The sequence below is a fragment of the Erythranthe guttata genome, chromosome 14 (assembly GCF_056151865.1).
Source record: "Erythranthe guttata isolate IM_541 chromosome 14, IM_541, whole genome shotgun sequence".
NCBI lineage: Eukaryota > Viridiplantae > Streptophyta > Magnoliopsida > Lamiales > Phrymaceae > Erythranthe > Erythranthe guttata.
In genome coordinates this window covers 4144309-4161600 of record NC_142546.1, presented here as the reverse complement: position 1 = coordinate 4161600, position 17292 = coordinate 4144309, and the positions used below count along the sequence as shown (strand labels likewise).

Here is a 17292-nt window from a genome sequence, read left to right as displayed (position 1 = left end):
TATCAATTTCTTCCATAATGTCCCAACTTAACAAATATTACATCTTAATCCTAGATTTTAACAAATATATCACATTAACCCAATTTTCATAATATTTTTAAATTTTTTTCTCTTAACTTTTTTTTGGGCCACAAACTCATGTTGACTTTTTTTTTGAATCTTTTTTCCCAATTTTTTTTCCGGCGTTGATTTTTTTTTATCGGTTTCCAGCATTGATTTTTTTTTTTTATTTTTTTTTATGAATTTTGCCTTTTTTTCCGACCGCTAAACCCACAGTAATCTTACTGTCTTACACAATAATATTAAATATTTTTTAACTTTTATCTTTCAATTTTTTTTTACAGCAAACACATGATATTACTGTTTCAGATAGTAAAATTACCTGAGACGGTAATATTACTGTCTCAGTAATATTGCACTGAGACAGTAAAATTATTGTCTGAGACAGTAAGACAAAAATATTACTGTATGAGTGCAGCCTTATTGTCTAAAACATGAGTTAAATTACTGTATGAGACACTAATATTGCAGTCTAAGATAGTAATATTACTGTCTCAGAAAGTAAAATTACTATTTGAGACATTAATATTGTCGGCTAAGACTGTAATATTACTGACAAGAGTTAAACACCAAAAAAAAAAAATCAATGCCGGAGACAGGCGGTCAATGGCGGTTGACCAGCGATCACTGACGGTGACGGTCAAAAATGGGTTTGGGGTCCAAATTCATTAATTGGTGAAACTGGGACTAAATTAGGGTTTGAATTATGAAATTGAGTGTGAATTACGATTTTAATGAGTTGGGGTAATTTTGGTAGATATAATAGAGTTTTCCTTAATTGCAAATGAAGTTTGGATATATGGATATAGTTGCAACCTATGCTGCAGGGACACGGATACGGACACGGTGATACGGTATTTCAAAAAACTAGGATACGGACACGCGAGGATACGCATAGATATAAAAAATACAGGGTATCTTTATAAAATTATAAAAATACAGGGGTACATATATAAATTGTAAAAATATATTTATAAGTCGCCAAATCGCATAGAGAACCGCTCGCCCTTGTTGCATGTGATCTTGGTCGCCGTTGTCGCTAGAGTTTTGGACTTTCAAGTGGACTCTCATAGAAGAAAGAGGAAATATTTGTTACAGAGAAAAGAAAATGCGTATTTTTTATTAGTGCATTCTCTTAAAACATAAGAGTCATATCCCAACTTTTTTAAAGTTGCAGACACTGTCCGACACAGATGTCCTACTTTTAGCGAAATTACGACACTGCCCGACATGGGTGTTCGAGTCGTGCCCGGACGTGTCCGAGTGTCCAGGTATCGGATACGGGGACTCTTCACCTTCAAGAAATGTTCGTGCAGCATGCAACAAAGAAAAATAATGATTTGTTCCCTATGACACTTCTACTGGATGGGCTTTTGTAACATTGTAATGGGCTTTAGACATGCAAGCTTCTGGAACGTTCCTAATTGTTAAGTGATGCTGCTCCAAAATGTTGGGTCAGCCCAATGATCTTGAAGCCCACAAGTCTTCTAAGTTCAGGAATCTTGAAGCCCAATATCAGGAATGCCGAGAGTTCTTGCCACGCGTCCAAGGTAGTCGAAGGGATCGCTCCACTCGTTAACCTACAAAACAATTGAAAACACTAGGTGACACGCCGGGGGTGGCCGGGTGATTATCCTCCGACGCTCAAGTCAGAAAACTATCACAATATAAACAATTAATGTTAATTAATTGCCTAAATAGTGCGTACCTTGTTATGTGATTGATAGTACATATTTATAGGTGGAGTTTTGTATGGTTTTCGTGTAGATAACCAATGTGGGACAAAAAACATTAGATTTCTTCCCATAAACTTCTTATGAAGTTCATAATTAACGGCCTTTGTGTTGGGCTTGTCCTTTGAATGAGCCTCTTGGGCCTTTTGGATTAAAGCTTAATTAGGCACATCGTTAAGCAAAGAACACCTGCACAGATATCGGAGTTAGCACTCCGACGACTAAGTTTGTAGAGATAAAAGTGTATGTGAGGATGAATTGTGATGTATGTGTGATCTTTATCCGACAAACCTTACCTTCTTCTGGTGAGGAATTATACCTATTTATAGTACTTATTCAGTCGGCTTTTCAGCATTTCCTGAAACCGGGCCGAGCATATACCTGCCGCCGCACCCACTACCATCCCATATCAGCTTTCAGTCGGCTCCTAGTAGTACGGAAGATCATTCTCACCTAATCGAACATGGTCACCCTATCGCCTCCTATCAGGTAGTCATTCCACCATTAATGCTAGTGTGAGCACATTAAATACGCGGACGCGTCTAACAGACGAGCCCGGCGAGACCATCATTCCTTCCTTCCGTACCTGTCATGGTCATTAATGCACCGCACTTGGTCGTCATAGTTTTCTTCCGAACGTCTTGCATCACTCGAAAAACTGCGATGTTGCCGAGGAAAAACTTTCTATGTGGGCACCGACCTTGGGCTGTACTTTGAATGGACTTTAAAGGGCCAATCTCTTTAGTAAGTGGGCTTTTTATCCTTCAGCCTCTTTCTGGTCTGGATCAAGTAAAATGTTTATTTTTTAATTAAATGCTCTTGCTATATGTTTTTTTGCAATTACCCTAAAAAAATAGCCGATCAAAATTCCAAAGTGTGTTTCTTACACTCATTCTTTATCTATGTTAAAATATACATTACATTCAAACCCTTGATATACGCTAAATAATTATATTACAATAATACAGGACAAGACAACACTATAATGAATAGAACAAACATGGTAACAAGACATATGGGACTTAATTAAGAAGCTATTCATACCACCAAAAAATATTCCCAATTTTTGTAGTCCAAAAGAATAGCCTAATTATCATAATCATGAAAATTGTGGAGAAATCACAAGATATGTTTTTCTTATATATGCATTAGACCAAGTCCATTATTCAATAAGCATTTGCCAAGAAAATAGTACATATGTGCATGTTAGTATGCCCAAGAAACAAAATTCAAGAAACAAAAAATATATATATATATATATATATATATATATATATATATATATATATATAGAAAATAAAGTATATATAAAGATAAAATACCAAAAAATGTCTTAAATTGGTCCATATTATGCCTTTCACTGTCCAGTCCAGTCTTCCTCCTATAAATACACTCCTCAGCCTTTTCATTTCTTCACACAGCCATTAAAAATCCTAGAGAGAGAGATGGTCAGTCAACAAATATACATACATATATACATATATAAATGATGTTGGTCAAATATGAAATTCACAGTATAGAATGATCCGTAAAGCTCAGGAGGGATAGCACCACGTCGTTTCTATGCAATTATATATATAGATGTTGGAGCTATCCATCCTGAGTTTCATGGTTCCTTCTTGCTACCCCCAATTCATCCACCGAGGGTTTTTTTTTTTTCCTACCATTTATTAATTATCATTAACATATATATTTTATGTCCAAACAAATATATATGGGCAGTTAATTATGGTTTTAATATATTAATGCTTGTTGCTTTGGTTCCTAATCGAATATTCTCTTCTCTATATACCTCAGTGTGTGTGTTTTTCGATTCATTCTCTCTCTCTCTCTCTCTCTCCCCCCTAATTTCTTTGTTTCTTGTTTTGTTTTATAATTATTTCTTTGTTTCTTGATTTTCATTCATGCTCTCTCTCTCTCTAGCGTGCTTCTCATTAATTACTATTTCAGACTCCCATCTCCTCTGCCAAATATTATTGTAGCAATATTTTTTTATTACAAATTATTTGTCAAATTTAAATGCATTTAATGTATTTTTCACAAATTAATTAGCCTTAATACTCTTTATTTTATTTTTTTAACAAAAACACAACTACCCTAGCGTCCACAATTGAGAGCTATGGATTTGAAATCTCTCGAGAAAGAGAATTATTGGTGAAATAATAAAGGGAAAGGGGTAGTACAGGAATAATTTTATTTCTAAAACATTTATATATATACAAAACATGTTTTTTTTTTTTTTTTTTTACAATAAACGATATTACAGAAACTCTAAAAATCATATTAAAATATTTAATTTTTTAACAGTGCAATTTTTTTTGGAAACATATATAGTAAAAATCTAAAAAGATACCTGTACTTCTTCAAAGATCAAAGAAGATATGTTTTCTATTTTTCTTTCTAAAAAGGCATAAATTTAGTGAATAATTTATGATTTTTTAAAAAGAAACCAAAAATTACACAATCTTTATAAAATAAAAACTAAATACAAGAAATTTATATGAATTTTGCAAAACATAAACATTATACAAAATTTACGAAAATTCAAAAAATGAATGTACTTAAAAAGTAATAAATAATATTTTTTTGACTGTAATAAATATACATTTTTATCATCACAATTATGACAGTAAAAGTATTTAGACAAATGTAGGAATTTAACAATTTCTACTGATGTACGTTAATTGCTAGTTAATTTTCACTTGGCAAAATAACATAGGGGATTTTATGATAATAAAAAATAACATGAGGACCTTTTTTAGCAATTAAAATAAATACTCACTACGTGTTAAAAGTATTTGTCGGTTTAGGTTTAGAGAATATTTTTTGTTTTGAATTGTCACTTTACTATTAAATTCCAATGATACATTAATTACAATTTTCTTAATTTTATTATTATATAGTTCACTCTTAACTATTTGAAAGAAAATCAATCAGATATATAATTAAAAGATAAGAGTATATATTTAACCATTTTCTGCATTTTTTGTTAGGAAATAAGTATGGTTAAATTACGAAAAAACTCTTATGTGCCGTAGGGATGGATGCGTAAAACAATACATAGTTGAGGGAGGTGATTATAATTACTCAAATAGAAGGGAAATTTTCATAATTAGGCTTACTTCAGGGGGAAGGGAGTAAAAGAAATAGTTATGCATTTACCTCAAGTAAAATTTGGTCGGGACAATCATTCTTATTCTTATTCCTAGATATTCATGTTCATGAGTTGGTAACATGTGGTGGGGTGTAAAAGTGTACGTATACTTATATATATATATACATAAATTAATTAATTATATTTTTCTGAATAAAAATGTATTTTTAGAAAAAAAATAATGTGGTTAATAAAAATTCAGAAATATGAGGGAATAAAAGAGGCAATAAAAGAAGTTACAGGTAAGGCAATTGTTTGATGGTGGGGGAGGGTAGCTATTATTATTGGTGTAGTCTGCAACAGAAGGCCTTTAAGTGTAGTTATGGGCTATGTTTTTATTATATTAATTGCTTTCGATCGACTTAAATTTTTCTGCAGGCTTTTTAATTATGACCCATGAATTTCTACAGCTCTCGATGTTGACTCCTCTTTTCCAATATATATATATATATATATTTTTTTTTTCTTTTTTTTTAATATGTGGTCACGAGCTCGAGCTTTCTAACAAGTACGATATTGAATCCATTTTATTTGTTCATAAGCTCGTGAATTGATTCCTCGGTATTTTTTCTTATTATATAAAAAGAATACGTTGAAAAATTAAATTAAATTTCAGTTCATTTTGTATTTTGTAAACTTTTTCTATAAAATAAATATTTTTTATTAATATATACTCCCTTCGTTCAACGGTCTTTTTTCACCTTTGCGCAAGTATTAAGAATGTTAATAAATAAGTCTTGAATTTATGAAAAAAAAATTGCTAGACCGAAATACCCTTTTTTAGTAATTAATGCAGGGATAATGTTGAAGAGTTAATACTTACATAATTTAAAAACATGTAAATAATGACAAATAATATGGAACAATAAAATTTCTTTAAAGTAACAAATATCATTAAATGGAGAGTATAAAAAAATGAGTTTGAGCTCGAACTGAAGAAATTATTTTCGAGTTTGAGCTAAATAAATTTGGTTTGAGCTCGAACTTGAGCTTACTAAGTTCGGTTTTTACACCCCTATTTACGACTCTCCAAAGTTGGAGATTTGATAAATGACTCTCCAAGTAGAGCATACCAAAATTGTAGTACTGTTTTTTTACTTCTTCAAATTATTTCCTTACTGTGTTTGTTTTATTTTAAGTAGTGCACATAAAATAAAATTACTTATGTTTTTATTATTATGTAAACAAAACGTCTATTTAATTATTAATTATTTTTAGCAACATAAATTCAAAAAAAATGGCACAAAAGAAATAATTAAATAAAATTTCAAAGATACCACCGCGGAAAAGAGTGTTCGAAAGGGTCGTATCGTATCATATAAAAAAGTTAAATTACAAGAAACCCCCTAGGGCAAAGTCTAATTACGAAAATTTCTCTGATTTTTATTCGTCAAAATATAGACCTTACATCAGGGAGATTTTCGTAATTTGGCCTTTCGAAAAATTTACATCTCAACTTTATAGCATAAATATGGATTTGGAAACTAATGGGATTTACGTGTAACATCATAATTTGTTGGATCATAATTTTACAGAATATGATGTTGCTTTAGGGTACACAATGTGCCTAATTGTATGCAAACAAAGAAACAAAGTTAACTGTTTCACAAGACACCCAAATCTTGTGTTACTGTAATGACACTATGTTATGATTATATGTTAGTAGTGCACAATGTGGTTGCACAGAGACAAGCACCATCATCAAATTTAACTATTCTTCTTTGCCTCTCTATAAACTTTATTTTATTATGGGATTGCGTAAGTATATACAGTTAAATCTCCATAAATTAAATAGTTGGAATTAGTAAAATTTTATTATTTTAGGGAATTATTGGATTAATGAATTAATAATTTAATACGTTTTCACCTAGTCTCGCAAAAATATATTATTTAAGCAAAATTATTAATTTATCGAGTATTAAGTTATAAAAATTTTACTGGAAACGCATTCATTCAATTAGTTTGGAAAACATGTTTTGGTAATGATGAAGTTAAACCAAAGGGAACAATGAAAAATGTTTAGCTTAAATTAATAATCATTTTTTTATTGGGCAAACATCTAAGAGTTAGGGTGAGCAGAAAAATTGAGAAACCGAAAATCGAAAAAATCGAGTCGATATGTACCGTTATGACTTAAAACCGCATATACGGTAAAAAAAGAATTTAAAACCGAAAATATCAGTTTGTGTATGGGGAATAAAAAAATTACAGAACCGATTTACCGAACCGAATCTATTTATACAAAATGAAGTTTTTTTGATATATAGTATAAATACTTACCCTAGCATGCCTCTTCTTTCGAGCGCCTCCATGTGACATGTTTTTCTATTAATTAATTTTTGGTTGTCACGTATTTTTTATTAGTTAATTTTCGATTGTTATTTATTAGTTTTCTCAAATAAATATAATGAAAGTCCAAATATATCGATTTTATGCCAAACCGTTTCGAACAAATAGACGAAATCGAAATTCAAAATAAACCGTATTGATACGGAAACCATTAACCAAAAATCGAAAAACCGATTAACATCGAACCGAAAAAAACCGACATATTCGGTTCTTAAAATATGAAAGAACGATATTATCGGTACGTATTTGGTTTATTGAAACAATCGAACCGTACCGATCCGCGCACACCCGTATAACAAAGTCCTCATTTATTTTATTGTGTAAATTCGCTTTGTGATCTGGCCTATATCGATAACCCAAGATAAATGAATGGGACAAGCCTGGAAATAGGAAGGACCAAAGAAAAAACCCACGTACTCCCAAGAGACCTGCAAAAAAGGTGTGTCGTGGAAGGATTTCCCGACAATATAAGCACTCCGACGGTCAAGTAAGTCGAAATTGTGGGGAAATAATATATGCGTATTTTAAATGGTGTTGTAAAAATAAGGTGTACTAGGAATACCAGTCAATTTTTCCCTTATACCTTGAGGGCCTCTTTGGTTGGGGTATTACAAGGGATGAGATGGGTTCTACCGTTTTGTACGACATTTGGTTTGCTTGAGTTAACCATCCTTGACTGTTGGGCCAACCCATTTAATACCCCATTCGAATTATTATTAGTCAGGCCAAAGATGGCTTGACTAGTTGTCACATATTGAATCCCCTTTTGTAACCCATGTGTAACGTCGAAAATATCCTTCGAAAATACATCAATTACAAAATTAATCGTTATAAATACTACAATTTTCATCTTCCCCTTTCTTGCATCGTGCCCTAGTTTTTTTCCAGGTAAAAACTCATATGAACAAAATTAAAAAAAAATAACCCCACATTCTTCCTCCTTCCCAGTCACATACCTCGTCACCACCTTCCTTGTTCAAACCCAATTTCTCAACTACTCTAAATTTCAACCACCGCAGCCTCGCCCACCACCACCGCCCTCCTCCTCTCACATCTACAATCAAGCACTTCCTGTAACAGGAATTAAAAAAAAAAAAAAAGAGCCCCAATTTCAACAATCGGAATCGGAACCTAGATATGGGGATTGATTACTACAACATCCTGAAAGTGAACCGCAACGTCAGCGACGAAGACTTGAAGAAAGCTTACCGCCGCCTCGCCATGATTTGGCATCATGACAAAAACGCCAACAAGCAGGAGGCCGAGGCCAAATTCAAGCAGATTTCCGAAGCCTACGATATACTCAGCGACTCTCAGAAGCGCCAGATCTACGATCTCTACGGCGAAGAGGGCCTCAAATCGGGCCCCGCCCACCACCACGGCCCTCCTCCTCTCACATCTGTAATCAATAACTTCCCGTAACAGGAACTAAAAAAAAAAGAGCCCAAATTTCAACAATCGGAATCGGAACCCAGATATGGGGATTAATTACTACAACATCCTGAAAGTGAACCGCAACGCCAGCGACGAAGACTTGAAGAAAGCCTACCGGCGCCTCGCCATGATTTGGCATCCCGACAAAAACGCCAACAAGCAGGAGGCCCAGGCCAAATTCAAGCAGATTTCCGAAGCCTACGATGTACTCAGCGACCCTCAGAAGCGCCAGATCTACGATCTCTACGGAGAAAAGGGCCTCAAATCGGGCAAAGAGGGCCTCAAATCGGGCCAATTCCCCCCTCAAATCGGAACCCATATATGGGGATTGATTACTACAACATCCTGACAGTGAACCGCAACGCCAGCGACGAAGACTTGAAGAAAGCCTACCGCCGCCTCGCCATGATTTGGCATCCTGACAAAAACGCCAACAAGCAAGAGGCTGGGGCCAAATTCAAGCAGATTTCTGAAGCCTACGATGTACTCGGCGGCCCTCAGAAGCGCCAGATCTCTGATCTCTACGGCGAAGAGGGCCTCAAATCGGTCCCCGCCCACCACCACCGCCCTCCTCTCACATCTGCAATCAATCACTTCCCGTAACAGGAATTATGAAAAAAAAAGCCCCAATTTCAACAATCGGAATCGGAACCCAGATATGGGGATTTAGTACTACAACATCCTGAAAGTGAACCGCAACGCCAGCGACGAAGACTTGAAGAAAGCCTACCGGCGCCTCGCCATGAGTTGGCATCCCGACAAAAACGCCAACAAGCAGGACGCCCAGGCCAAATTCAAGAAGATTTCCGAAGCCTACGATGTACTCAGTGACCCTCAGAAGCGCCAGATCTACGATCTCTACGGCGAAGAGGGCCTCAAATTGGGCGAAGAGGGCCTCAAATCGGGCCAATTCCCCCCTCAAATCGAACCCAAATATGGGGAATTATTACTACAACATCCTGACAGTGAACCGCAACGCCAGCGACGAAGACTTGAAGAAAGCCTACCGCCGCCTCGCCATGATTTGGCATCCTGACAAAAACGCCAACAAGCAAGAGGCCGAGGCCAAATTCAAGCAGATTTCCGAAGCCTACGATGTACTCAGCGACTCTCAGAAGCGCCAGATCTACGATCTCTACAGCGAAGAGGGCCTCAAATCAGGCCCCGCCCACCACCACGGCCCTCCTCCTCTCACATCTGTAATCAATCACTTCCCGTAACAGGAACTAAAAAAAAAAGAGCCCAAATTTCAACAATCGGAATCGGAACCCAGATATGGGGATTAATTACTACAACATCCTGAAAGTGAACCGCAGCGCCAGCGACGAAGACTTGAAGAAAGCCTACCGGCGCCTCGCCATGATTTGGCATCCCGACAAAAACGCCAACAAGGAGGCCCAGGCCAAATTCAAGCAGATTTCCGAAGCCTACGATGTACTCACCGACCCTCAGAAGCGCCAGATCTACGATCTCTACGGCGAAGAGGGCCTCAAATCGGGCCAATTCCCCTCTCAAATCGGAACCCAGATATGGGGATTGATTACTACAACATCCTGACAGTGAACCGCAACGCCAGCGACGAAGACTTGAAGAAAGCCTACCGCCGCCTCGCCATGATTTGGCATCCTGACAAAAACGCCAACAAGCAAGAGGCCGAGGCCAAATTCAAGCAGATTTCCGAAGCCTACGATGTACTCGGCGGCCCTCAGAAGTGCCAGATCTATGATCTCTACGGCGAAGAGGACCTCAAATCGGACCCCGCCCACCACCACCGCCCTCCTCCTCTCACATCTGCAATCAATCACTTCCCGTAACAGGAATTACAAAAAAAAAAAAAAAAAAAAAGCCCCAATTTCAACAATCGGAATCGGAACCCAGATATGGGGATTGAGTACTACAATATCCTGAAAGTGAACCGCAACGCCTGCGACGAAGACTTGAAGAAATCCTACCGCCGTCTCGCCATGATTTGGCATCCCGACAAAAACGCCAACAAGCAGGAGTTCGATGTCAAATTCAAGCACATTTCCGAAGCCTACGATGTACTCAGCGACCCTCGGAAGCGCCAGATCTACGATCTCTACGGCGAAGAGGGCCTCAAATCGGGCGAAGAGGTCCTCAAATCGGACCAAATCCCCCCTCAAATTGGAACCCAAATATGGGGAATGATTACTACAACATCCTAACAGCGAACCGCAATGCCAGCGACGAAGACTTGAAGAAAGCCTACCGCCGCCTCGCCATGATTTGGCATCCCGACAAAAACGCCAACTAATAGGAGTCCGAGCCCAAATTCAAGCAGATTTCCAAAGCCTGCGATGTACTCAGTGATCCTCAGAAGCGCCAGATCTACGATCTCTACGGCTAAGAGGGCCTCAAATCGGGCCAATCCCCCCCCCCCGCCGCAACTCTCGCGCCCAGAACCAGAGTTTCTATTACAACAACCACCACCAGCATCCGAACCCTAATTTCCGATTCAATCCGAGGAATGCCGACTATATTTATGCCGAGATTTTTAGGGAGAGCAATAACGGGAACGCCGCTGGTAATACTGCTAGTAGCAGCAATAATGGAGCCATGAAATATGGGTATTTTAGGAGCATGACGATGAACGGCGATGGAGCTAGAGAATTTCCTGGCGGCGGCGGTGACAGAGGATCCAGGAAGGCGACGCTGGTGGAGAACGCGCTCATGTGTAGCTTGGAGGAATTGTATGCTGGTTCTACTCGGAAGATGAAGCTTTCCACGAATGTAATTGATTCTCATGGGTATGTTTACAGTTTACTGATTTTAAATTTTCATTTAATTTTTTTCTATTTTTTAGGGATAATTATTTACTTGAATTCCTCAGCGGCTTTTCAATTGAAGATCTTTTAAATTGCCGCAATCAGAGACATCGTGCTGCATCTCATATGAACTGAATTCCTCAACGACTTTGTTACGCGAATTCTTTTGAGAATTAACGCTGTTGTAGCTTATTACGAGATATGAACATACACCAGCTTATATATAATTGTGATCCTGAGAAAAGAAAAAGTAAAAAAAAAAAAAAAAAAAAAAAAAGCAAATTATTGGAGAATTTAGGATTTCTTCCGCAGAAGATTGTACCCAAATATAAATGAAGAAGAGGGAGATGTATTGGTAGAGGGAGAATCGATTAATTAATAAATGTATTAAAAGGGGCAAACCAGTAATTTACCTAAAAAATCCATAGAAAACAGTGTTATCACCCAAACAAACATGATATTATTATTGCAGGTATTATTAATTTTTCCCCCGTAACTCGAACCAAATAATGGATTATTCACTGTGAATCAACAATTTAATCCCAGTATACAATATCTCATCCATAGCTATCTATCCAAACCACCCATCCAAAGATGCCCTGAAACTATATTTCATACCTATCTTGGGGACAAAGAGGTGGGGTCTCTTTCTGTCTCTTGTCATATTCACACTTGGGTGTGCTGGCTGCTCGTCTTCTAAAGGTGAACATTCTCGTTACTTGCGAGTTAGGTTAATTCAAATGGGGATGGCTCGCGGGTGTGATCGCTTCCTTTTAAATCACAGGTGGGCCCTTCCCCAATCCATGTCATTATATAAGCTTTCCATCTTTGTCTCATAGCCAAAATATGATCACATCTATTGTCTATCTATAGCACGTGGGAGGGGCTTTATGGAGTGTATATAAGCCGTTTTGTAGTGGACTTGGTTGTATTTGGGCTTCAATGTAGGATTTTATTATTTGGGCCTTTGGGGCAATCTAGCCCGTACCACTTTGTTTTATTTATTTTTCGTTAGACGAGATCTATTGTTTTGTTAATAATTAACGACATAAATTACTTTATTCATTTAAAATCCGGTTTTTCTAAAATCAAAATCGGTCGCACAATTGTCGTGCGAAATACATGATACTTGTAATGTGTGGATGCGAGAAACTTTATGTACATAGATTTTGCTTATCATCGATATATAGCACATTTTTTGCCGCGTAATGCATAATTTCCTAAAGATTTATAATTGTTCTCGATCAATGGCGTCAAAAACTTATTTGATAAAATTCAAACATGAAAGTACACATATTAATATTGTTGACAAGTAATACAGTGAACCCACACGAAACATGTGCATTTTTAATTTGAAGTACTAAAAATGTCACAACTTATTCATAATTAAGTGAAATAAATCTACGGAAAACCAAATAAAATAGATTACATTCAAGAAAAAATAAGCTTGAGATCTCATCTCCCTTCTTCTATCCTTTTTGAAACTTTGCAAGGAAAATGCAAGAAAATCAAAAAGAGAGCTCGACAAGACACAAAAAATAAAAACACATGAAGGAACAAGAAATTGAAATATAAAATTTCTTATAACGAAAAATAGCAACATAAAGTTTCTAATATCAATTAATATTTTCTAAGGTTTTAATTTACTTGACCGTTTGGTATTTATGTTTTTCATATAAAATATAACATAAGTTATATTCTGTAATTATAAAATATATCATAAATTATATTATATATTTCGAAAAGCCATAGAAATTATCATCAATAAATTTGGATTGAAAATTGGAATTTTCGGTAATTTTATATACCCTTCCAATTCCTTTCCAAATAAATTCGGAAGAACCGGAAATTAGAACTTCGGATTTTTCCACATTTGGACATTTTTGGATCGGGATTGGCTGAATTCAAAAATTCCATTCCAATTTCCACCCATATATGCACAATTTCAGGCAAAAACCTAATTTTCACGGCTACACTTTGACGATTGATTATAAAATTGGGCAAGGTGAGGTACGCTCTAAGTCGCTCTCTTAAGACGAATTTCAAGACTCATTCTCAAATGGTGATATGCAGAACGGTTCCAATCGTGTCGGCCGCCTATAGGATACTACATTCTAACATGTATCCGTTCAATGAAATTGCACGTTAAAGTGAAGCAGAAGCTGACTAATACACACAAAAGCTAATAAAGCTTTTGAAAGCTCTCTTCTACCGCTTTATCAAACAAATTTGTTCCAATTTAATAGTAGTAAAGATGGACACCATAAATCACCCATTTAATTTAAAAGTCAATAGATTTGAGGGGTTTTATGTATGAAAATAATTTTTTGGATGTTTCAAAATAGTGATATGATCTCTAAACTAATCAAATAAACATTATAGTAAAATATTATTTTTGAAACACTTATTTATTCTTAATTTCATGATTTAAATCATAATTTAGCCAATTCATCAATTAACCAATTTTAACCTCTAACATAATTTTAATCTCAATTTTGACCGTCACCGCCGGTCACCCACTGTTGATCGGCAGTCAACCGTTGTTGACCGTCGGTCTTAGGCGTTGACTTTTTTTCCCGAAATTTTGTTTTCCGAATTTTTTTTATCGCGATCGTTGTTGACCGACGGTCAATGCTAGTCTCTGTTGTTGACTTCTTGATTTTTTTTTCTTTTCTCCAAAATAAATCTTTTCACGACTGTGTTGGCCTGCATTGATCACTATTCAATAATATTATTGTGTTAACAGTAACATTATTATTTTAATAGTAGTATTATTATGTCAACTTGCATATTACTATCTCAGATAGTAGTATTGTTGTTAAAACAGTAACAGAAATTGTGTTGGACTGTAATATCACTATCTCAAACACTAATATTATTGTTAAGAGTAATATTACAATGTTAATATTATTGTTTTAACAATAATATTACTGCAAGGTTATATTATTGTGTTCTACAGTAATATTAATGTGTTGGTCGTTCAAAAAAAAAAAAAAAAAAGATAAAGTTAGGGCGGTTTTGACCACAGCCTGTCAACGACGAGAAAAAAGGTTCAAGGAAAAAAAAGGACAACGCCAGACCGGTGGTCCACAATCAGAAAAAAAAAATCAAAAAAAAAAAAAAAAATCAATGGTAGTCAGTGTTTGGAAAAAAATGAATTCATAAAAAAACAAATTCAAAAAATTGTGAAAATGTGACATATTGTTAAAATCAAGGGTCAATTGCAATATTACTTAAGTTATGGTTTTATGGATGGAATTGATGTAAATTATATTTTGAGGAGTATTTTTGAAAAACTACAAGAGTATAGACTTTTTTTTGGTCCGGATATATGTGCAATTAAGTCTGAACCTATGGGCCTAAATGCAATTCGCCCGAAAATCCAACATAAAGTGTTAACGAGAAATTCGAAATGTATTTTGATTAACCGTAGTGTGAATAAATATCATGTTTTTTTTTTTTGAGTAAATTCAAGTCCATTACAAGGGGAAGTAGGGGAGGGGGGGACTCGAACCCTAGACCATTACCCTATTGGTAAAGGCTAGGTACCAACTAGTGTGAATAAATATCATGTTGATCTATCATACTTAACTTACTCTAATAATTTTCTTTCTAATCATTTTTTTTTCTCAAAATATAATAAATTTTCTTAAATCTCAAAAATCCTAAGCATAAAAATCGAGTCATAATATTGCCAAATTTAACAAATTCAATTATGGTTTTGTGACATTTAAGATCTTATTCTAAAATTTGAATCGATGAGTACATAAATCGAATCATAAGATTTGAATCATATATTGTAAGATTTTATCAAGAAGATGGTAACCAAACGAGACCTTAGAATCTAAAAGATATTAACTTAATATTGACATAAGGAGAAATTGTTAGATGATGCATATTTTATTGGTTAGAGCAATTCCAATGGGAGTATCAAATGGATTATCAAACCCATAAACCACCTTTTTGATATCCCAAAATTAATTTTTTTTACTCCAATGGGGGTATTAAAATGGGTAAGTATTTTGATATTCTACCTCTTTGCATGTAAAAATACATCCTGGAAATTGAGTAATCAAAAAATTAACCACCTAAACGTTCAATCATAAAATGACACGTGGCAAATGCAAATAAAACCACTAAAAATCTTCCAATTGATTATTAATTTTGATAATCATGGTTGGAGTAGATAAACTATAAATGAATATTAAAATATTATTTTAATTATCAAATGAGTATTTGATAATTCAATTTTGATATTTTGCATTGGAGTTGCTCTTTTTTAATTTTGCAAATTAGGGATATCTATAAGGGTAAAATTGCATATTTTCTCCTGACATTAGGTGCAATTACAGCTAGACCTCATCTAATTTGAAAATTAAAAAGTTACGCGTACCTCTATTGAGGTTGATATTAGTTAACAATTAATTCATTTGACCATTGAATTTTTTGAAATTTAAATTTTACCTCTTAGCAAATAGTAAGTAAATTACATTGTCATCCCCAAGGTTAGATCTTAATAAATAGATACCTCTCCTATTTTGAAATCATTACATAGACATCTCTTAAAGAAACAAAATAAGAAAATTAATAGTATTAGGAAAATAATTTTGCTCTTTCGCATGTAAAATAATAAAAATGGCGTTTTATTTTACCACAATGCAGTCTCGTTCGCCTTACGCCGTGATATCTCAGCCTCTTCATCGCATTTTCTTCTCTAAAACACTTTAATTGTTAACGAGCGCATCATCATGTTTCGAAAGGAAACTAATTTTTATTTTAATTTTTTTTCTAAAATGATTAGCCATTAATTTTATCATTATACTAAGGGCAAATTACGGCCACTCCCTGAGTTATTGTCAAATTACGAAAACCCTCCTTTTGTTTGGGTAATTGCAGCCACCCCCTCAACTATGCATTATCTTACGAAAAGACCCCTCCAGAGGTAAATTTAGGGATGTTAATTTGGTGAAACCGAACCAAAATTTTGGTACTCCAACATTTCATACCGTTTACCAAACTAAATATACGATTTTGTTCGATAAATAACCGAATTACATATTTTTTTTGTAAAAATATTTAAAAGAGGGGGGTTGTAATTACCCAAACAAGAGGGTTTTTCTTCATAATTTGGCCATACCTTTGGCGGTGGCCGTAATTTGGCTTTATACTAATTACCAATTTTTGACATACAAAGTACAAAACAAATTATTAATAAATTTATTTTTATTTGAACAAATATACAAAACAATTTAATTGGTCATTTCTGCATTTAAAAAAAAACATAAAAAAAAAAAAAAAAAAAATTAAACTGATTATATATGGGATAATTACACTTTTGGTCCCTCATGTTTAGTCCAATTTCACTTTTGGTCCCCCTAGTTCCAAAGTGAACAAAGTTCACCTCCAAGTTTAAATTTTAAATACTTTTGGTCCCCGCCGTTACATATCCGTTAGCAAGTAACGGAAAACACTATTTTGGGGCCAAAATTAAAATTTTAAATTGTTTTGGGGCTGAAAAATAATTAGAAATTTAAAATAGACTATTTATAATTAAATCTTTAATAATATTGAGCATAATGAAATTTATTTAGTTAATTTTTTTTTTATTATTAAAAAAATAATCATAATTAGTATAATTAAAACTAATATTAAGTATAATACATATTAATATATTTAATTCATTTCTTTTTTTATTATTAAAAATCTAATTATAAGTAGTATAATTATAATAATATTAAGTATAATTATAAACAATTTGTTTAGCTAATTTCTTTTT

At 34.5% G+C, this 17292-nt stretch overlaps 1 protein-coding gene across 1 annotated transcript; it reads left to right on the top strand.

Moving 5' to 3' along the window:
• Positions 1 to 8747: 8747 nt before the first annotated feature.
• On the top strand, positions 8748 to 11607 carry LOC148764962 (uncharacterized). The gene is made up of 2 exons (XM_088814575.1): positions 8748 to 9005; positions 11120 to 11607. Exons 1-2 carry the CDS (start codon positions 8774 to 8776, stop codon positions 11605 to 11607), a joined length of 720 nt encoding a protein of 239 aa, XP_088670701.1. The 5' UTR covers positions 8748 to 8773.
• Positions 11608 to 17292: the final 5685 nt, after the last annotated feature.

Bases quoted from the DNA above. Each gene is read 5' to 3' on its own strand.
- LOC148764962 (XM_088814575.1), top strand. From the start codon at position 8,774: ATGGGGATTAATTACTACAACATCCTGAAAGTGAACCGCAACGCCAGC. The intron at 9,006-11,119 runs AGGGCCTCAAAT...AAATCGGGCCAA, and splicing joins GGGCCTCAAATCGGGCAAAG to TCCCCCCCCCCCGCCGCAAC.